Source organism: Natator depressus, chromosome 27 (genome assembly GCF_965152275.1).
Source record: "Natator depressus isolate rNatDep1 chromosome 27, rNatDep2.hap1, whole genome shotgun sequence".
Lineage (NCBI taxonomy): Eukaryota > Metazoa > Chordata > Testudines > Cheloniidae > Natator > Natator depressus.
The window spans coordinates 8,337,490-8,359,400 of NC_134260.1; the positions used below are offsets into that span (position 1 = coordinate 8,337,490).

At 57.1% G+C, this 21,911-nt stretch overlaps 1 protein-coding gene across 2 annotated transcripts in view; it reads left to right on the forward strand.

Moving 5' to 3' along the window:
• Nucleotides 1-15,553: 15,553 nt before the first annotated feature.
• Nucleotides 15,554-21,911, forward strand: part of SLC4A1 (solute carrier family 4 member 1 (Diego blood group)) — a 40,440-nt gene continuing 34,082 nt past the window's right edge. The window contains exons 1-2 of one of the 2 annotated variants that reach the window (XM_074940945.1): nucleotides 15,554-15,712; nucleotides 21,526-21,633. In XM_074940945.1, the coding sequence (XP_074797046.1) occupies nucleotides 21,601-21,633 (33 nt within the window). In that variant the 5' untranslated portion in view covers nucleotides 15,554-15,712; nucleotides 21,526-21,600. Of the gene's footprint in view, nucleotides 15,717-21,525; nucleotides 21,634-21,911 lie in introns of both variants that reach the window. The other variant, XM_074940946.1, reaches the window with a different exon arrangement.

A 21,911-nucleotide genomic window follows, 5' to 3' on the forward strand; every position in this document is an offset into this window, starting at 1 on the left:
CGAGGGTAGGGATAGGATACAGAGGGACCTAGACAAATTAGAGGACTGGGCCAAAAGAAATCTGATGAGGTTCAACAAGGACAAGTGCAGAGGTCCTGCACTTAGGACGGAAGAATCCCATGCACTACTACAGACTAGGGACCGAATGGGTCGGCAGCAATTCTGCAGAAAAGGACCTAAGGGTGACAGTGGACGAGAAGCTGGATATGAGTCAACAGTGCGCCCTTGTTGCCAAGAAGGCCAATGGCATTTTGGGATGTATAAGTAGGGGCATAGCCAGCAGATCGAGGGACGTGATCGTTCCCCTCCATTCGACATTAGTGAGGCCTCATCTGGAGTACTGTGTCCAGTTTTTGGCCCCACACTACAAGAAGGATGTGGAAAAATTGGAGAGAGTCCAGCGGAGGGCAACAAAAATGATTAGGGGACTGGAACACGTGACTTATGAGGAGAGGCTGAGGGACCTGGGATTGTTTAGTCTGCAGAAGAGAAGAATGAGGGGGGATTTGATAGCTGCTTTCAACTCCCTGAAAGGGGGTTCCAGAGAGGATGGATCTAGGCTGTTCTCAGTGGTAGCTGATGACAGAACAAGGAGTAATGGTCTGAAGTTGCAGTAGGGGAGGTTTAGGTTGGATATTAGGAAAAACTTTTTCACTAGGAGGGTGGTGAAACACTAGAATGCGTTACCGAGGGAGGTGGTGGAATCTCCTTCCTTGGAAGTTTAAGGTCAGGCTTGACAAAGCCCTGGCTGGGATGATTTAGTTGGGGATTGGTCCGGCTTTGAGCAGGGGGTTGGACTAGATGATCTCCTGAGGTACCTTCCAACCCTGATATTCTATGATTCTATGATTCCAGGGTCCATCATGCCTTTTTCCCCAGGATGGAAGGGATCAGCCCCCCCCAGAGCCCAGCCTTTCCGGAGAGCAGAATCCTCTCTCCAGAAGGCTGGGGATATTGGGGTCAAAGGAATGGGAATGTGGCACTTTTGTTGCTCAAGGAGAGAGTTTATTCATGAATGGGGCGTGGGAGGTGGGTAAACAAAGCCCATCCATCTGTTCTCCAGACCAAAGGCCTGAGCCATTCATTTCAGAGCCACGACCCGGCAGGCCCAGGTCTCGACTCCTAGGGGAGTTGAATAAGGAGTCCAGAGTCTGGAGCCTTGTCCCACTTTCAACCGTGGAGGGGATGTCTAAAGAATCCAAATTCCGCAAGGGGCAAATCCCAGGTTTTGACATGCACGTGGCTGAATAAGGATTCCAGGCATAATTTAAGTCAGACAACATGAACGAGAGAGCCCTGGGGGTCTGCGTGGTGTGGAGAACAGGGGCTACTCCACACAGGGATGGCTGAGCTGGAAATTAAGCTGTAGCAGCTGGAAATGGCCTCTCTGCTCACCCTCCACTTCCCTCGCCCTCCACACAGAGGATGTGTGGATTACGCCCAAGGGTTACTCACTCACAGTATGGATATGACGCAGACTCCAATTCCCAAGCTTTGATTAAGTCACCCAAAGCTTTTCAGGCCCAGAGAAAATGAACTGCCATTCAGCACTAGCCTGGCACCCACAGGGCCTGGGTTCAATGCCAAGCTCCTTGGGATGGTCTCTTCCCAGTCTGTGAAATAGAGACAGTTATGAAATATTCTAGCCCCTAGGAGCCCCAGTCCTGGACCAGGTCCCATTGTGCTAGGTGTTGTACAAATGGAACAAAAAAAAGACAGTCCCTGCTCTTAATACTCCTTCTCCAGGTCTTTCTGTGGAAGCTCTTCAGAGCAGGGTCTTTCACCGTGTACGTACTGCACCTAGCACACTGGAGCTCTGATCTCAGTCAGGGCCTGTGAATAACAGCAACCTAGAAGCTTCTGCCCCTGCTGCTCCGAGTGGCTACAGCACATCGTGTGTGATGGGCCGGATTCTGGTGCCACTTGACTCCCAGGGAGGTTTGCCTAGTGGGAGTGAGGGCGTGCCAGGCAGAGGGCTAGTGGCTGCCATTTGCCGAAGAGAAATCAAACGGGTGCATCTTTATGGGTTTTTTCGGGGAGACGCTTGGACGGGGTGTTCTGCTACTGATTCTGCCTGCAACCCCTTGGGCAAGTCTTTGTGCCTCAGTTTCCCACCTGCAACATGGGGATAGCAGCGCTGCTTTCCCTACATCATGGGGATGTCGGGAGGATCGGCGCATTAGAACTTGGGCTGGGCTCAGCTTTCGGAGCAGCCAGTAGCACCCTCAGGTGGGGATCAACGCTCCAAAGCCCCTTGGAGCTAGACAGGGTGCGGCGATCACTTTGCAGAGAGAAACGGGGGGGGCACAGAGGGTTCTTCATCCCCCCCACCCCCATCCAAATTCAAATCTAGTTGCTGGGCTCCTCTTGCGGTGCCTATTTCTAGTGGGATGCTGTGACGATGTGACGCAGCAGGGAGGGGGGAGTGTTGACCTGGGAATGTGCCCTGGGGACGGGAGACCTGAGAGCCTGTCACCTGAGCCAGGAGGGGGAGGGGGAGGTAACACCTCTGCCCAGGAATGTGGAGGGAGGCTGCAGCAGGGAACCTGCTCGGTGGGTTTAGTTTCAGTTTGGGGCTGGGTGGAGGAACACAGGGAACCCCAGGGCTGGGGTCTAAGCTCCCTGCTCCCCCAGAAGGACTTCACTGAGGGGTCCTGGGTGTACCCACAAGCTCTGTTTTGGACTGTGTTCCTGTTGTCCAATAAACCTTCGGTTTTACTGGCTGGCTGAGAGTCTCAGTGAATCCCAGGAAGAGGGGTGCAGGGCCTGGACTCCCCCACACTCCGTGACAACTGGTGGCAGCGGTGGGATCTACTGCACCCCGTGAACGGCGCTTCCTGCAGTAAGTGACTGGGGAACAGTAAAACGAAGGGGGATTGACGGGGACCAGGCGTGCTGAAGATTCAGAGAGAGAGACGGTTTCAGGGGGCGGTTAACCCCTGGGAGTGTGTCACCAGAGAGAAGGACTTTTGCAGTAACAGGGTCCCCCGGGGGATTGCAGCGAGCGGTCCCAGGGGCGGAGGAGTCTGCAACTCGACCCTGGCAAAGAGGTGGTGACCTCAAGAAGGACTGGCACACTAGGGGCTTTTCCTGGAAACCGTGGACAGCTGCCCGGCCTGCGAGTGGCCAGCCGGGAGATGTACGCTAAACGCCTTAAGAGCGACCTGGTGGAGCTGTGCAGGCAGAGGGGGCTGCGCGTCGGGAGGTCCACCAAGGAACAGCTGATTGCCCAGCTGGAGGAGAGGGATCGCTTGGATGACCCGATCCCTGTCCCTGAGGGAAGCCGCCCGGCGGACGCAGCGTGGGCCCTGGGGCCTGACCAGGCTGGGAGGGGTCAGACTGCTGCCCAGGACACCCCGAGACCCTTCCTACCTATGCCTGGGGGAGGGGTTGTGGGAAGCCCAGCGAATACCGAGGGCCCCCTGACCCCAGCAGCCAGCAGGGGATCCTCCCAGCGGAGCTCCCCATCCCTGGAGCGGATGCGGCTGGAATGGGAGAGGGAGAGGAAAATGAGGGAGCTGGAGGATCATGAAAAACAACGTCAACATGAGGAGAAACAACGTCAACATGAGCAGGAGGAGAAGGAGAAACAACGTCAACATGAGCAGGAGGAGAAGGAGAGGGAGCGTCAGGAGAAGGAGAGGGAGCGTCAGGAGAAGGAGAGGGAGCGTCAGGAGAAGGAGAGGGAGCGTCAACATGAGCAGCAGGAGAAGGAGAAACAAAGACAGCATGAACTGGAGCTGGCCAGGCTGAGGAGCAGTGGGGCCCCGGCTGCGGTGAGTGAGGGGGGACCCAAGACTGCAAGGAGCTTTGATAAGTGCTTCCTGGCCCAGCGGAAGGAGGGGGAGGACATAGATAGCTTCCTGACGGCCTTTGAGAATGCCTGCGAGCTGCACAGGGTTGACCCTGCAGACAGGCTCCAGTTCCTCACCCCCTTACTGGACCCCAAAGCCGTGGAGGTCTACAGCCGGATGACAGGGGCAGAGGCAGGGGACTATGAACTGTTCAAACAGGCTCTGCTCCGTGAGTTTGGGCTGACCCCCGAGATGTACCGGAGAAGGTTCCGGAGTCAGCGTAAAACGCCTGAGGTCACCTACCTACAACTGGTCAACAGGATGCAGGGATATGCCCGCAAGTGGACAGCGGGGGCCCAAACTAAAGAGGACCTGCTTGACCTGTTTGTACTGGAGCACCTGTATGAACAGTGCCCTTCCGACCTGAGGCTGTGGCTGGTGGACAAAAAGCTCGCGAACCCCCAGCATGCAGGGCAGCTGGCCGACGAGTTTGTGAACAGTCGGTCAGGGGGTAGCCGGGAGGAGTCCCAAAAGAACAGGCCCCCCCCGATGCAGAGAGAGAGTCACCATGGGGCCTCCCAGCGGGGAAATAGGGAGAACCCCCTCCAAAGGGGAACGCCTGGTGTCGGGCCCCTCCGACCCGTTCGAGGGGACCAACGTGACCTGAGCTGCTATCACTGTGGCCAGAGAGGCCACGTACGGGCCCAGTGCCCCGGGCTCAGGGACAAACTGAGCAGACCCAACCTACCCAGGGTTAACTGGGTAGGGACTCAGCTGGACGAGGGGCAGGCGACCCAGGAAAGGGGGGCTACCAGTTTGCCACCTGCTCAGGAGGGAAGAGTACCCCCAGCCAGCCCCGCCAGAGGGCTGGAGGCTCTGGACTCAGGGTGCTCGGTTTACAGGGTGGGTGCGGGGCTGTCCCTCCGGAGAGAGTGCCTTGTTCCCCTGGAGGTGGATGGGAGGAAGGTCAATGGATACTGGGATACGGGCGCGGAGGTGACGCTGGCCCGGCCCGAGGTGGTGGCCCCAGATCGGGTGGTGCCCAACACCTACCTGACCCTGACGGGGGTGGGCGGGACCCCATTTAAGGTGCCCGTGGCAAGGGTACACCTGAAATGGGGGACCAAGGAGGGCCCCAAGGATGTGGGGGTACACCACCATTTGCCCACTGAAGTTTTGATGGGGGGAGACCTAGAGGACTGGCCAAGCGACCCCCAGACCGCCCTGGTTGTGACCCGTAGCCAGAGCCGGCGAGGGGCACTGCGACCTGACCCTGGGGAGGGTACCACACTGGAGGCGCGAGACCCTACTCGGGTGGGGAGGGAGCGCCGAGGGGCACGGCTCAGAGAGGCTGCGGCCTCAGACCTGGCCACGGAGGGGGAACCGGGCCCCATCCCTTCCCCAGCCGCTGAGTTCCAGGCCGAGTTGAGGAAAGATCCCTCCTTGCAGAAGCTCAGGGACCTGGCCGACCTCAGTGAGGGACGGACCATGAGGAGAGGCTGCCAGGAGAGGTTCCTGTGGGAGAAGGGGTTCCTGTACCGAGAATGGGCTCCCCCAGGGGAAGGGGAGTCCTGTGGGATCAGGAGGCAGCTGGTGGTCCCCCAGAAGTACCGCCGCAAGCTCCTGTCCCTGGCCCATGACATCCCCCTCGCAGGGCACCAGGGAATCCGGCGCACCCGGCAGAGGTTGCTACAGAACTTTTACTGGCCCGGGGTCTTTACCACGGTCCGGCAGTATTGCCGATCCTGTGACCCCTGTCAGAGGGTGGGGAAGGCCCGGGACAAGGGGAAAGCGGCGTTGAGACCTTTGCCCATCATAGAGGAGCCTTTCCAGAAGGTGGCCATGGACATCGTGGGGCCTCTCAGCAAGACGACCCGGTCGGGGAAGAAATACATTCTGGTGGTGGTAGATTTCGCCACCCGCTACCCCGAGGCAGTGCCCTTAGCTTCCATTGAAGCAGACACCGTGGCAGATGCGCTCCTGACCATTTTCAGCCGAGTGGGGTTCCCCAGGGAAGTCTTGACAGACCAAGGCTCCAACTTCATGTCGGCCCTGCTCCGGTGCTTGTGGGAGAAATGTGGGGTCCGGCATGACTGGGCCTCAGCGTATCACCCCCAGTCCAATGGGCTGGTGGAGAGGTTTAACGGGACGCTAAAGATGATGCTGAAAACCTTTATGAACCAGCACCCGCAGGATTGGGACAAGTACTTACCTCACCTGCTGTTCGCGTACAGGGAGGTGCCCCAGGAGTCTACCGGATTTTCGCCTTTCGAACTGTTATATGGAAGGAGGGTGAGGGGCCCCCTGGACCTGATGAGAGACGAGTGGGAGGGGAAGGCCACTCCCGATGGAGAGTCAGTGGTGGAGTATGTCCTGACCTTCCGAGAGAGACTGGCTGAACTCATGGGCCTGGCCAGGGAGAATCTGGCCAGAGCCCAGAGGAAGCAGAAGGTCTGGTATGACCGCACGGCGCGGGCCCGTGCCTACGCCACCGGGGATCAGGTGATGGTTCTCATCCCCGTGAGAAAGAACAAACTACAGGCCGCCTGGGAGGGCCCGTTCAAGGTCGTCAAGCAGCTCAATGAGGTAAACTATGTGGTGGAGCTGTCGAACCGGGCCCACCACCGCCGGGTGTACCATGTGAATATGATGAAGCCATATTATGCCAGGGGGAATGTGGTGTTAGCTGTGTGTGGTCAGTGGGAGGAGCAGGGAGATGACCCTTTAGTAGATCTATTCCCTGGGACCAGAGCTGGTTCCCCCCTGGAAACAATCCCCCTCTCGGATCAGCTCACCCCTGCCCAGCAAGCCGAGGTCAGGGGGGTGCTGCATCCGTACCGACAGCTGTTTTCCAACCAGCCTGGACGCACTAATCTGACTGTCCACCGGGTGCAGACAGGGTCGCACCCGCCGATAAGATGCTCCCCCTTCCGAGTCACAGGGAAAACTGCTCAGGACCTGGAAAGAGAGGTCCGGGACATGCTGGCTTTGGGGGTGATCCAGCCATCGGCCAGCCCTTGGGCCTCGCCGGTGGTGCTGGTCCCCAAAAAGGATGGGTCAGTCCGGTTCTGTGTGGACTATCGGAAGCTCAATGCCATCACTGTATCGGATGCCTACCCCATGCCCAGGCCGGACGAGCTCCTAGACAAGCTGGGAGGAGCTCGGTACCTTACCACCATGGACCTTACAAAGGGCTACTGGCAAGTGCCGCTGGATGCAGATGCCCGGCTGAAATCGGCCTTTATCACCCCTCTGGGGCTCTATGAGTTTCTGACCCTGCCTTTCGGCCTCAAGGGAGCGCCGGCCACCTTCCAGCGCCTGGTGGACCAGCTCCTGAGGGGGATGGAGAGTTTTGCCGTGGCGTATATTGACGACATCTGTGTCTTTAGCCAGACCTGGGAGGACCACGTGTCCCAGGTTAGACAAGTGCTGGACCGACTCCAGGGGGCTGGGCTGACTGTCAAAGCGGAGAAGTGCAAGGTGGGGATGGCTGAAGTATCTTACCTGGGCCATCGGGTGGGGAGCGGCCGCCTAAAGCCGGAACCGGCCAAGGTGGAGGTGATCAGAGACTGGCCCGCTCCCCACACCAAAAAGCAGGTCCAAGCCTTTATTGGGATGGCAGGATACTACCGAAGATTTGTGCCCCACTTTAGCGCCATAGCCACCCCCATCACTGAGCTATGCAAGAAGGGGAAGCCAGACAAGGTGGTCTGGACCGAGCAGTGCCAGGAGGCTTTCCGGGCGCTGAAGGAGGCTCTGGTCAGTGGCCCAGTTCTAGCAAACCCAGACTTTGACAAGCCCTTTGTGGTGTTCACCGACGCCTCCGACACGGGACTGGGGGCGGTGCTAATGCAGGAGGATGAAAAGGGGGAGAGACACCCCATCGTGTACCTGAACAAGAAGTTGCTACCCCGGGAGCAACACTACGCGGCCATCGAGAAGGAGTGCCTGGCCATGGTGTGGGCCCTCAAGAAACTAGAGCCCTATCTCTTCGGGCGACACTTCACCGTGTACACCGACCACTCTCCCCTGACCTGGCTGCACCAGATGAAAGGAGCCAACGCCAAGCTCCTGAGGTGGAGCCTGCTCCTGCAGGATTACGACATGGACGTGGTCCACGTGAAGGGAAGTGCCAACCTGATAGCGGATGCGCTGTCCCGGAGAGGGGGCCCCGAACTTCCCCAGGTCACTGGTCACAGTGACCCCGCTCAGTTCAGTCTCGAAGGGGGGAGAGATGTGACGATGTGACGCAGCAGGGAGGGGGGAGTGTTGACCTGGGAATGTGCCCTGGGGACGGGAGACCTGAGAGCCTGTCACCTGAGCCAGGAGGGGGAGGGGGAGGTAACACCTCTGCCCAGGAATGTGGATGGAGGCTGCAGCAGGGAACCTGCTCGGTGGGTTTAGTTTCAGTTTGGGGCTGGGTGGAGGAACACAGGGAACCCCAGGGCTGGGGTCTAAGCTCCCTGCTCCCCCAGAAGGACTTCACTGAGGGGTCCTGGGTGTACCCACAAGCTCTGTTTTGGACTGTGTTCCTGTTGTCCAATAAACCTTCGGTTTTACTGGCTGGCTGAGAGTCTCAGTGAATCCCAGGAAGAGGGGTGCAGGGCCTGGACTCCCCCACACTCCGTGACAGATGCTGAACAAGGGCCTTAGTTAATGGGATGTGGGCAGGCGCTTAAGGGTTTTGATGGCTCAAGTTTTTGAAGGGATGTTCCCGGCTGGGTGTGGGAGGGCAGCACGGCACAGCAAGGGTTAACGGAGCGGCACCATCCCTAGAAGCACTTGCCAGGTCTCCCCGGCCTTTTTAAAGCCCTGGCAGAGAGTCTCTGGTTATGGGAGGGAGTGGTGAAGTTGGTCATGCTGAGATAATATAGGATCCCTGGGCTCTCCCCATAGATAAGGTTAATCACACAGCTTTGACTGTCTGTATCTGCAGCAGAAGGCAATCAGCCCCCCCCCACCCCCTCACAGCCTGGCCTGGCCACCCGCCCCAGCACCCCATGGGCAGGGTTGTGTCTCCCTCCCCCCAGGAAAGTTCCAATTTCCTGCAGCCAGGCTCAGCCAATGAAGCTATCCAGTGGCAGCCCTTGGTTTAGCTTGGAGATCAGGGACTGGATCCAGATGCCAGTCATTTGAAACCCAGGGCTCCAGAAGGGCCTGGCAGTGGTTTGTTATACCTGCCATGTAATGGGGTCTGGAGAGACTACAGAGAGTGGGGTCTAGTGGTTAGAGGCAGGGTCAGGCCTCTTGGGTTCTATATCTGTCTCTGGGAAGGAAGTTTCAGAGCGACAGCCATGTTAGTCTGTATTTGCAAAAAGAAAAGGAGTACTTGTGGCACCTTAGAGACTAACTAATTTGAGCATAAGCTTTCATGAGCTACAGCTCACTTCATTGGAGCTTCCTTTTCAAGGAAGTGTGGTCTAGTGGTTATAGACAGAAGCATTCCCCCCGCCCAGAACTGCATTTTTAGAAAGCCCAGAAACAACCTTGATTTGCCAGAGCACTTTCCTCTGTGGTAACATGGGCCCCCTTTCCCTAGTGCCACCTGCCCCCTCCCTCACCTCCCCAGTCATTCCCCTGACCCTGCAAGCACAGAGCTCCCCTCCCATGGCACAAGTAGGGGAACAGGCCTTTGAATGCACATGTCCCATGTGACCAGATCGGTCTCTTCCTCTGCATCCATTTCATGTGGTCACACACACACACACCCCCCTCCCCACCTCCCTTCAGCTCAGTGACTGCTTCTCCCACACTGCAGGCTGGTTTCTGCATTTCTCTTCCCCCCTCAATTTCCTGATGCATCCTCCAAGCCCAGCAGTGAAATAGTCAGATGAGCACTGAGTGCGTGTACACCCCCCCCCCTTCCCCGGTGCCCATCTGAGCTGCCAAACTGAGAGGGCTGGGCTTGGACATCCTCTCTCCTGCCCCCTCCCTCTTTCTCTCCAGCCTAGATCAAGTAGCAGCAGGCTTGTGACATGGATGCAAGTCTCTGCTGCAGACATCCAGCATCCTCACCCCAAGCATTAAAAAAAAAGTCCGGAGTCAGCCCTCCAAAAAGCACAAGATTGGCTTAAAAGTCATGACATTTTAGAGCAAGGTCAGATTTTTTGCATCAGGGTGTTGGAACCTTTTGGGGTCTCATTTTTCAAGCTTTTCGCTGTAGCCGGGGTGGGGGGGCCGACAATATTATTTTGTAAAGAAAAAAAAAGGATGGCTGAGATTCTCAAGTAAACAACATGACTCAGGGATTGGGGGCTTTAAGAAACCCCCAAAAAACACAACTCATGGAAGTTCAGAGGTTACAAAGCCAGAAGGGACCACTGTGACCCTGCACAATACAGGCCACAGGACTTCCCAGAATTAAGTTGGCAGCCATCACAGAGCCATCTGATCATTAAGCTCACCACAGTAGATTACATCAGCACAAACATCCATATCTGTGAAAGGGCTGCTCGCTCCAGAGTATTCCTTCGGGGCCAAGTGGGAACGCCATACAAGCCCTGCCTCAGTTTCCACTTTTCAGCCTGCTTCATAGATTGCAAAGCCAGACAGGACCATTTGTAATCATCCAGTCTCACCTCCTACATAACCCAGGCTAAAGCCAAGGGATCGACCCAGGGTCACACAGTGAGTCTGTGGCAGAACAGGGAGTTGAACCTAGGTTTCTGAGATCCTAGACTAATGCCCTAATCACCAGCCCAGCCTTCCTCTCCAGCTCTGTCTTTTCTCCACCACCCTTCCTCAGCTAGAGACTTGCAGCAGCTTGGCCCATCACCAGAGTCACTACTGAGAAGGTCCCACCTTCTAGAGTAACCAAGTCCAAAAGGGAACACAAAATAACAGCTTTTCTACCCAGTCCTTCTTACCTGTGGGTCAGTCTGTCCTCTGGCCTGCCTGGAATCTTGCCTTGCCCCAGGGCCACCTTCTCTTTGGCTCAGAGAGGTCAACAGGCAAACCCAATCTGCTGCTGTCCTAATGTTGCAGGGTGTGTTTACACAGCATCCAGGAGCAAACCTCCCAGCCCACTTCAACAGGCTCATGCTCTCAGGGCTTATACTAGCTGTGATATAGACAATCCTACAGGAGCCTTCCTCTTTTCAGCAAGCTTCTCTCAGGCCCCCAGCCCTGCCCTCTCTCTCTTATTTATCCCAGAGGCCTGATTGAGTCACATGGCCTATCTGCCTTACCTGGGGAGGCCAGGGAAGTATCTGCTACAGGTGGGGTTGAGTCATCTCCCCTTAAAGGGCCAGCCAGCCTGTGGCAGTAGCCACAGTACCACAGAGATGGTATTTACACTGGGGCAAACATCCCTAGGCAGGGGTGGATCCTGCAGACAGAGCACCCCTCCCTCTGTGTGTCTGGTGCCTTGTCTCTGTGGGGTGTTTCCTGCGACTATCCCGGCCATCGCATGCCCACTCGGGCACACCCATGGTATCCGTGCTGAGAGCAGACAAGCCTCTGATAACCTTTGACCAGCCAGCTGGTCACCCTGACACACTTTGGAGTGACCCTGTGTATTGATAACCTCTGGGGCCAAATGGGCCAGGGCGACATTGGCAGTGCCGGATCGGGTGTCTGCACTGACTTAACCCTTTGTGGGCATGTTGTCTCTCCCATCCTTTGCACACTGATCGAATGGAAAGAAAGCAAGTGGGTGCCAAAGACCCATGTGTGTGAGCCAGATCCTATTCCTATGCACTGTGATGCGGGTTGTAACACGCAGGGCTTTAAAATAGCTCGGAGCTGTTTCCTGTACGATTTTGTGGCCAGGTCAGCACAGGGGTTCTCCTGCTGCTGTCCCCTCTGTGTCCGATCTCTGCTCCTCTCTGTTTCCTGAGCGCTGCCCATTGAGTTGGGAGCCATCCACCCCGTGCTGTCCTCCTCAGACTAAAGCCAGGGCAGAGAGGCACAGGGCACTGGACCAAGGTGACAGCCAGTCGCTGACGCAGAGGTGGTGCTAGCCCATTGGGGGCCCTAAGCAGGAATATTTGGGGGGTCCCCCGCACATACAACAAAAGCAAATGCAGGCCCCCTAGAGCTGCTCGGGGCCCTGAGCAGTTGCTTAGTCTGCTTATGCCTAGCCCCGGCTTTTGCTGATGTGCAATAAAACCCGCTTTGAGGGGGTGCCAGAGAACTGCAGTGGCAGGGGGCTGGGCTGGGGCTGGCGATAAGCTCAGTGACATCGGGGTGCAATGGGGCTCCCTTGATTTCAGGGGGGTTACTCTGGGTTCACACCAAGGGGGCTGAGAGCAGGAGCCAGCCTGCTGGCTCGGCGTCTCTGCTGTAACTGGCAAACATGGGTGGGCTGGGGGGAAATTCTGATCTGAAATGAGGGACGGGCGAGAGGTGGGGAGGGGAAGGGGGTTGGTGGAGGGCAAAGGGAAGAGAGGCAGGTGGGGGAAGGGGAAGCAGGTGGAAAGAGGCAGGTGGGTGGGCTGGACCCCCCATCTCTAGTTGCATATTTTCCTTTGAAAGCATCTGTACCCGGTGAGGACTGAGCATGTGCAATGGGGAACCTGGCACTGGGGGGCCCTGAGTCAGAGAGGGGCGGCCCTCGGTCACTTTCCGAGCTCCAGGGAGGTCTGTTCACTCACCCCCATTCGTTTACCCCCGGCACCCACCCACCCACAGCCACGCACACACCCACACGTGGACGCCCCCGACACACACACACTCACACCAGGCCACTCACACTCACGAGTCACGGGTCCCCGTAGCCTGATGAGCGTGGGCCAGTCCCCAGAGGTGCGCCCACAGGCTAGCTCACAATCTCCCACTTTGCAGACACAGGTCATCCATGCGGCTTAAAATAAGTGGATGGTGCAAAACCAATCTGTGCAGAGCAGCATCACGCTGGCCAGGTTTTGTTCGATTTGGTGCCAGCTGCCGATCGGCCGGGTGGCTGAAATGCATTTTTCCTGCTGTCTCTTGTGCCTCCGAGGTGCGTCCAGGGCAGCCTGCGAAATCTAGAACAATTTGCACTGACGTGCTCCCATGCTTTTCAACCACTGACCTCAAAGGGCTGTGCAGAGGTGGGGAGGGGCTGACCCTGTTTTACAGGTGGGGAAACTGAGGCACGGAAAAGAGGGGAATGTGATTTTCCCAAGGTTACACAGGGCACAGCTGGGAATGGAATCATAGGCCAGCGCCCTGCCCAGGCCATCAGTTGCCTCTCTCACCCTAGGCATGATCCATAGTCGGATGACCAAGCATGGACCACACACCAGCCCCAGGCATCAGGAAATGGACACACAGGGAGGCTAATAGCCTGGAATCAACAGGAAAGGCAAATACTTGATCCCTCTGGGAAGCAGCCCAAGGTTCCCGAGTCAGTCAGTGCCAGAGTTGGAGAAGCCTCTTCCTCTGCCTATAATGCCATGTCCCCTGGGCATGGTGGCATGGAGAGAACCTAGTGGTTGGGTTGGCTTTACCGGGGAGTGGGGCTGGTTAGGTGAGCAGGGCTGGGTGGGGTTTGTATCACTCTGCTATTGATGCGAGAAGGGTCAAAAAGGCAGGCGCTGGGAATGAGCGCTAAGGAGCATTGATGCTCTGGCCATTTGGGGTCCACAAGATCTCTGCTGAGATGCCAGTTGGAGGGCTGCCGCTGAGCATGCTGGGTACGTCCGGGTAGCCCACACCTGCTCTGCAGCTGAGCATTCTGGGTACCTCCGGGCAGCCCACACCGGCTGCGCAGCTGAGCATGCTGGGCCCTCTGGGCAGCCCACACCGGCTGTGCAGCTGAGCATGCTGGGTACGTGTGGGCAGCCCACACTGGCTGTGCAGCTGAGCATGCTGGGTAGCTCCAGGCAGCCCACACCGGCTGCGCAGCTGAGCATGCTGGGTCCTCCGGGCAGCCCACACCGGCTGTGCAGATGAGCATGCTGGGTACCTCCGGGCAGCCCACAGCGGCTGTGCAGATGAGCATGCTGGGTCCTCCGGGCAGCCCACACCGGCTGTGCAGATGAGCATGCTGGGTGCCTCCGGGCAGCCCACACCGGCTGTGTAGCTGAGCATGCTGGGCCCTCTGGGCAGCCCACACCGGCTGTGCAGATGAGCATGCTGGGTACGTGTGGGCAGCCCACACCGGCTATGCAGCTGAGCATGCTGGGTACCTCCGGGCAGCCCTCACCGGCTGCGCAGCTGAGCATGCTGGGTACCTCCGGGCAGCCCACACCTGCTGTGCAGCTGAGCATGCTGGGTACCTCCGGGCAGCCCACACTGGCTGTGCAGATGAGCATGCTGGGTATGTGTGGGCAGCCCACACCGGCTGTGCAGCTGAGCATTCTGGCTACATCAAAATGTAACGCCCCTGCCATGCTGCCCAATGGTCTCAGCAGTGCCCAGAGCTCTCTGCAGCAACAAGGCCCTGCTGACTGTGGTGAGGGACCTGGATTTTGCAGCCGGCTGGACATTCTGCTCTCACTGCGCAGGTTTCTGCTGAACTGAATGTGCAAATAAAGGATGCGATCAGCAGCCTGATCTCTTGTTATTTATCTTCAGATTCAATACAGTTCCCGTTGGTCTTCCCCGACATTGTGAGCATGCCACCGATTTTGTAGTTAACCACCCATGACTGCACTGTGGGGAGAGCGGGCAGCTTGGCCATCTCTACATGGGTTGCTCTCGAGTTTTTTACAACCACAAGGGCGAGAAAGGTAATTCAGAAAAAAGAAATGAAAGCTCCCAGCCTATACCTGCAGTGTAGGGTGGCTCCCAGGGCAGATTCCAGGCTGCAAAAATCAGAGATGACAAAAGGCTCTGGTTCTAGATCCACCCGGGTAGAACACTCCGGCCAGGATGTTGGACAGTCCAGGCACATCCTGGTAGATCAGGCGTGCTGTGCTACCATACATGGACGTAAAACACATCTAGAATGCTTGGCAGCATGGCAGGTGTGTCCTACCTGGATGCGGCTGGGCCATTCGGCAGCATGACAGGTGAGCTCTACCAGGAGCTGCTATTTGGCAATACATTGGGTACGTTCTGCCTTGACATACCTAGAACCTGTGGCTGCACCGCCGGTACATCCAGGTAGAACAACCCTGTTGAGCCGGTGAAAGTTTCAAAGGCATCCATGCAGAATGTGCCTGGAACCTGCCCCCAAAGCCCAGTGAAGTCAATGGGAGCGTTTCCTTCGACGTTAGCGGGCCAGGCATCAGGCCCTCGGTGGACTACTGAGCACAGCACGTCCAAACACCTGGTGTGATGCCCAGCGCACTGGGCGTGTGCTATGCCCCTGGGCTATTCATGGATAACCGTGGTATGGACATGTTAGTAAATACAGACATGCTTGCAGTGAGATCTGCAGGAGTTGAGCCCTTGCTTCAAATGCCTCACGTAATGTCCGCCAGGGAGATGCCTCACCAGAAGCACTTTTTAAAAAAATCAACAAAATTCGAGAAGGGTTCCCCGCCTCACGTCCGCCCAGGGCTTTCCCCAAAGGGAATCCCCAGAAATTGGTAAACAAGATATTGCAAGGACAGGAGCTGGGCCATCCACACGACCCACCAACAACAAAAAAAAAAAAAACGTGCATTAAACCTAATTTGCAAAAGTCAATGAAGTTAGTAGCGGGCGAGAGAGATGGAGGCGAGAGAGATGGGGGCTGGGCAAGGTGGTGGCCATGGCCATGGGCAGGGAGGGGAAGGCTAGGTTCTGCAAGATGGTCTCTCCAGATAGCGCTGTTTACGGGGCCGCAGTAAGGGTGAATCTCTAAGCGGCAGGGGAGCGTGCCGGGCTGGTGGGCCAGAGAGATTAGGAAGGTGAGCATGACTCAGGAGTTTGAAGCGCCTCCGGCTCAATCGCGGGTCTCTTTACCATCTCCCCGGGTGGCAGGCTACCACAGCTGAGCCAGGGGCTCCAGGAGGAGAACCCAGCTGGCAGGCTTGGGAGGCTTCTCGGGATCCCACCGGGCACTGGTAGGTCAGTTTGCTCATTTGCTCGCCCTTGGGACAGAGCTGCGTGGGGAGTGTGGCTGAGTGGGTGGAGTCTGGGGGGGGGTGGAGAGGGGTGTTGATGTCTTCACCTGGGGGAGCTTATGGGGGAGAAGGGCCATGAGGGCAGCTCGCTGGTATCTCTGGAGGGAGTTGGACTGGCAGACACTCTAATGCAATGGGGTTCAAGATCGGCTAAGGAGATGATCTGCTCGGAGGTTGGAAAGTCTGTGTGGTGCCTTCCCCCGGCCCCGGGAACGCTGCGGGGTTTGGAGGCTGCTTGGAAGTCTGGCGAGTGTTAGCCCCTAATCCTAGCCGGAGGCCAAGCAGAGCCAGTCCCCCCCTCTCAGATCCCTCCCCATATTTCCTGTTGGATACGGGGCTCCCCGCCATTTCCTGCGCTCAGCTGGTGTGTTGTTTGGGCAGCTGCCTTGCGGTGACGGTGCTGGCTGTGACTCGGGTGACCAGATGTCCCGATTTTATAGGGACTGTCCTGATAGTCGGAGCTTTTTCTTATATAGAGGACTATTACTCCCCACCCCGGTCCCGATTCTTCACACGTGCTGTCTGGTCACCCTCGCTGTGACTTTATGGACATGGGCACTGTGCCCGGGTCACTGAGACCAGAGTCTGCCCCTTGGCGTGTAAAGAAATTGGGGGACTGGTCACAGAGCTTGGCATGAAAGGGGCTGTGAAGAGCTCAGGCCAGCAGAGGAGGGAGGGTAGCCACAGAAGCGGAGTTGGCTGTTCATGGAGGCCCCGAGGACCTTCCTGGGGCTGACGGAGGGTCCTGCTGGAGTTGCAGGGCCAGGAGTGGGGTTCTGCAGGAGAAAGGGGAAGCTGAGCACGCCCAGTGGCTTGCTGTTGCCTCCATCCAAACCCAACCGACTGCTGAGCTCCTGTGGCCTGGCCTTCCCCCGTGGGCCTGGGGATTGGAGGGGCTGGTTGTCTCTCCAGGGCTGGCTGACACAGCTTGTGGCCCTGCCTTTGAAGCCCAGAGCTGGGGGGAAGCTGCGAATCACCCCAGCTCAGCTTAGCTTGCATGGAGACCTGGTTCTCTGGCAGGCACCCCAGCCCCGTGCCAGGGCTTGGGGGTAGGGGGAAGCGGTCACCTTAGTGAGTTTTCTCCATGGGGACGTTGACTGTTTAACGGCTGTTGCTTGTGAGGTGCCCAGAAGGGCACAGGCTGAGAGGCAGGAGCCATCTCAGGTCTATATACTGTGGCACTGGGGGGTATAGATTCCATATGATGGGTCGCAGGGCTCTATACTGTGGCACTGGGGGGTATAGATTCTATACTGTGGGTCACAGGGCTCTATACTGTGACACTGGGGATATAGATTCTATACTGTGGGTCACAGGGCTCTATACTGTGGCACTGGGGGTATAGATTCTATACTGTGGATCACAGGGCTATATACTGTGGCACTGGGGGGTATAGACTCTATACTGTGGGTCACAGGGCTCTATACTGTGGCACTGGGGGTATAGATTCTATACTGTGGGTCACAGGGCTCTATACTGTGGCACTGGGGATATAGATTCTATACTGTGGGTCACAGGGCTCTATACTGTGGCACTGGGGGTATAGATTCTATACTGTGGGTCACAGGGCTCTATACTGTGGCACTGGGGGTATAGATTCTATACTGTGGGTCACAGGGCTCTATACTGTGGCACTGGGGGTATAGATTCCATATGATGGGTCACAGGGCTCTATACTGTGGCACTGGGGGTATAGATTCTATACTGTGGGTCACAGGGCTATATACGTGGCACTGGGGGTATAGATTCTATACCGTGGGTCTCAGTGCCATATTTGGGGCAGGGGGGTACAGATTCTGTACTGCGGATCACTGCTATACACAGTGGCGTCAGTGTCATTTGCTGGGTCAAGGGATGCCAATCGTTCCAGCACCTGAGCCCTGCTGAGGGGGAGAGATAGCCCCTCCCGCATCTTCCCCCTTCCCTTCCCCCCCCCGCCCTTTCTCACTGTCGGTTCTTTTTGTGCCGTTTCACCCCTGCCCCCCTCCGGGCTCTGGCTGGGCCCGGCTCATGCTGCAGTTTAACTGGCGTGTCTCCCAGGGGAGGCACAGAGCTGCCCCTCTTTTGGGGATTCCTGGAGCTGGGCTACTAAGAGGGACGTTGCCAATAATGGGGGGAGGGACCTGGGTCCCTACTGACCCCCCAGCTCGGAATCAAGGAGGGGAAGGGAGGGGGTGGGGGTTGGCTGCACAGAGGGGCTCAGCCCATGGACTATCAGCATGGTGCAGAACACAGCAGCCAGGTGCTGATGCAATATCCGCCCCCTCCTCCCTCCTCCTCTAAGTGCCGGGAACGCCCTTTACTCCAAAGCATTTTGCAAACAGAGCTCACTTTGCCCACTGCTGAAATGCAGCCAGCTCTGGGGAGAGGCGTGGAGCTGTTCTACTGTGCACAGCCAGGCCACGCGAGAGCTTCTGGGCAAAGACAGAAGGCTCTGTGGGAGTCTGGAGCGGCACAGCCAGAAGTGGGGCAGTGGGCTAAAACCGCCCGCTCTCGCAAAAAGAAAACGCGTCGTGACATCGTCAACGATCACGCAAGGCCAGATGGGGCGTTGGCTCAGCGCTGGCAAAGTGCCGTCGGCTGCGTGACTCCCTGCAGCCCCTGGGGATTTCCAAGCTTAGCCACAAAGCGTGCCCCAAGAGGGATGCTGCCTCGCCCTGCCGGCCCTGCAGCGCTCACGAGCTGACAGGCTCTCCGGGTGCAGACCGTGTGTCCCCGTGTGAGCTCACGTCTCACGTCTCACGCACTGTGACCCAGGTCCTGGCTGCACACACATGACAGATCCCCAGCAGCACACGGAGCTGCTGAGCTTATGGTTCTCCCGGTATCAGTCATGCCACCAGGCAGGCAATACAGGGCTGGACCCCGAACGCTTCCCTACCCCATTCCCCCTCTAGCCCACCAGCCACCTACCAGGCTGGCCACGTCTTCAGTGAATTCCCCGGGATATTCATCCTACGTTTTCCCTGCGTGTGCCCCATCCCCTACGAGGCTGCAGCGAGCTTGCTAGTCCTCTGCAGTATCCTGTGACAGGGACCCTCCAGCTCTCCCCCCCGCCCCACACTGCTCTCATGGGCAACTCCTTCCTGGGGGGAGGGATAGCTCAGTGGTTTGAGCATTGGCCTGCTAAGCCCAGGGTTGTGAGTTCAGTCCTTGAGGGGGGCCATTTAGGGATCTGGGGCAAAAACTGGGGATTGGTCCTGCTTTGAGCAGAGGGTTGGACTAGATGACCTCCTGAGGTCCCTTCCAACCCCAATAGTCCATGATTCGTGGCCAGGGCAGGGAAGCCCAGTTATCTGACCCAGAACCTCCTACTGGCCATATGCTCGGGGTTTCCCAGAGCCAGGCACTGCCATACAGGGAATCGATGGGCCCTTGCAGTGCTGGGGAGGGGCGGGGGGCTCTGAAAATTCATCCCGGAGACAGCTCCTGTGTCTCTGAGGCAGGCAGGAGCAACTAAGGATCCTAATGGGCTAACGCCAGACTAGCTGGGGCCCAGACCCTTACCGCCCCTGAGGCTGCTCACAGGGCTGCAGGACCGGGCCCAGCCAGCTCTGAAAATGGCCCGAGTAGATCTGGCAAAGGATGCCCCAAGTCCGAGGGCAAAAGGCGAGGCAAGATTCTGCCTTCAGGCAAGTGTGAGACAGTGGGTTAGCATGTGATTGTGTCGCCTTCTAGTGGCTGACCCCGCTACTGCACTAGCCTGCCGCTTCTGGAAAATCTGCTTTTTGCTCAGGCGTCAGAGGGCTGTCCTGTACGCCCGGTTCCTGTCTGGTCCCAGGTTTGATTCTCACTGATGAGCAGGGTGTCTGTACAGTGCGTGCCTGGCTGCAGCTTGTTAGCTAAACCAGGTGCGGCTGTGTTGAAACAGGGCTCCCAAGAAACTGGCTTCAAAGACAGGTCAGGCGGCCAGTTTGCACGGATTCAAAGCTGCGTTAGAACCTAAATTCACAAAATGCATTGATCAGCAAGGAAACAGACACACCCTGTGTAGTGCATAGAAACAGACCCTCACTGTTTGCTTTAGCCTTGGTGCTTGCTGGCTGGCTAAAACCTGCTGCAAACCAGTTTAGCTGGGATTATGATGTGCTGAGGACCCCAGGTTAGATCAGGATTTGGGATATGAACTCTCCCAGTTTGTTTTTTTTGGGGGGGAGGCCTGTGGGTGGGCTGCATCTGGGGTTCCAGTATGATCTGTTAGAGAAATGAGCTGGAGTCCTGATATTTGCGACTGAATCTGGGTCTGAACTGGCCCCATGCTGTGGCTCTCCTCCCCCTTCTATTACAGGGGTTCTTGTGGGGAATGAAAGAGTTGGGTTTGAATCCAGACTCCCCCGTAGTCCAGGGTTTGTGGGTCCACAGGCTGGTTTGGGCAGGTCTCTAAGACTTCCTCAACACACAGAAGTTGCACCAGTTTAATTTAAACACTTTTAAAAACTGGCACACTCCTGTATTGGTTTACATGTGGCTTATTTTGGTTTAGCTTGAACCTGTTCCTGATCAGCTTAAATAAAATCAAATAAGCCTGGTTTAAACCAAAGCTGGAGTGTCCACACAGCCTTTGGGTTTCAAACTTGGTTTCCCACCCCATCTTAAATTAACCAGAGCCACTCTGCATCTAACCAAGCCCTCGTTTGACCCTGGTTTGGAGGTCAATGCAGACATGGCCTAAACCTGTTGCCTGGGTGCACTCAATGAAGGTGGGTTACACGCTGGGGAGCTGTGGGTTGGTACACCGCTCTCACCTCTACTGGGGACTCGCTGAGTGACCCTGAGCAACCCTCTACACCTCATTTCCCCTGTTACTACCTTAAACGTCAGCGTAGCAAACTCCCGGCATTTGGGAGCGGGGCGGTGTCACAGGAGTGAATGACTCCTGCGTGTGGCTCTGTGTTAAGGGGGAGGGGGGCAGAGGGACATGACACCCCCAAATGTGCTCATCGCAAACCTCAAAATAAACAGTTTCCAGAAGCCCAGAAAGCTCAGATGGAAACGCAAACACCATCTGCACGTGGGTGGCAGTCAGCGGGGATGGACAGCTGGCACCAGGGATTGATGCGTTTCCTACGGCACTCACCGCCAGCCCTGACAAAGGATTCAGAGCTTTATTACATGAGTCCCTTGAGGCTCCAGCTGAGACCAGGGCCCGACGTGCCAGGCGCTGCACAGGCCGACTGAGAGACGGAGCTTAGGCTCAGGTCCTCAAAAGTATTGAGGTGCCTAACTCCCATAGACATCACTGGGAATTAGGCACCTCAATAGCTTTGAAGATCTGGGCCTGACAGTCTAACGAGGCCGAGCAGATAATGGATTATCACTGTACAGATGGGGAATGGAGGCCCAGGGAGATGAAGGGCCGGATTTCCGCTGGATGGGGGGCACAGCACTTTTGGAAAACCTGGCCCTTGGAGTTTGGCCCAGTGTCACACTGGAAGCCATGGTGGCGCTGGGAACGGACCCCCACTCTCCTGAGTCCCAGCTCAGTGCCTGATCCCTCCTCCCAAAGCCAGCCGTGCACCTGCAGAATAGGCATGGATCCACTTCTGTGCCTATGCTCTGGGATGCTGCTGAGAGGGCCAGGAGCTCCCGGGGTAAGCCAGGTCTAAGGGGGAGCAGGGGCTGCCATAAATGATGCCTGCAATCCGGTATTCTGCAGGGGCGGCATGGGGATCCTGGCATAAGCTACCAAGCCAGGCCTACCTCACGCAAGCCCTGCCTTTCCTGACATATGTTTCTTCCCTTTGCCTTTTCAGCGATTTGGGCCCATCTGGTGATGCTGCCTCCGGGCTGATTGCTGGGACAGAGCAAGAGACGCAGGGAGAGGAGCAATGAGCAAAAAACCCATGGAGGATCCAGGCCAGGTAGTGGAAACTCAGAGCCCGACTAGATCACTGCCCCACTCAGTCCATCCGGCCCCCCACTGCTCCCTGCTTTCCTCAGGGCAATCCCTGCACAGAGACCCTGCTTCACACTGTGCTACCATCCCCCACGGGGAATCCCTGCACGGACACCCTGCTTCACACTGGGTTACCATCCCCCACGGGGAATCCCTGCGCGGACACCCTGCTTTACACTGGGTTACCATCCCCCATGGGGAATCCCTGCGCGGACACCCTGCTTCACACTGCGCTACCATCCC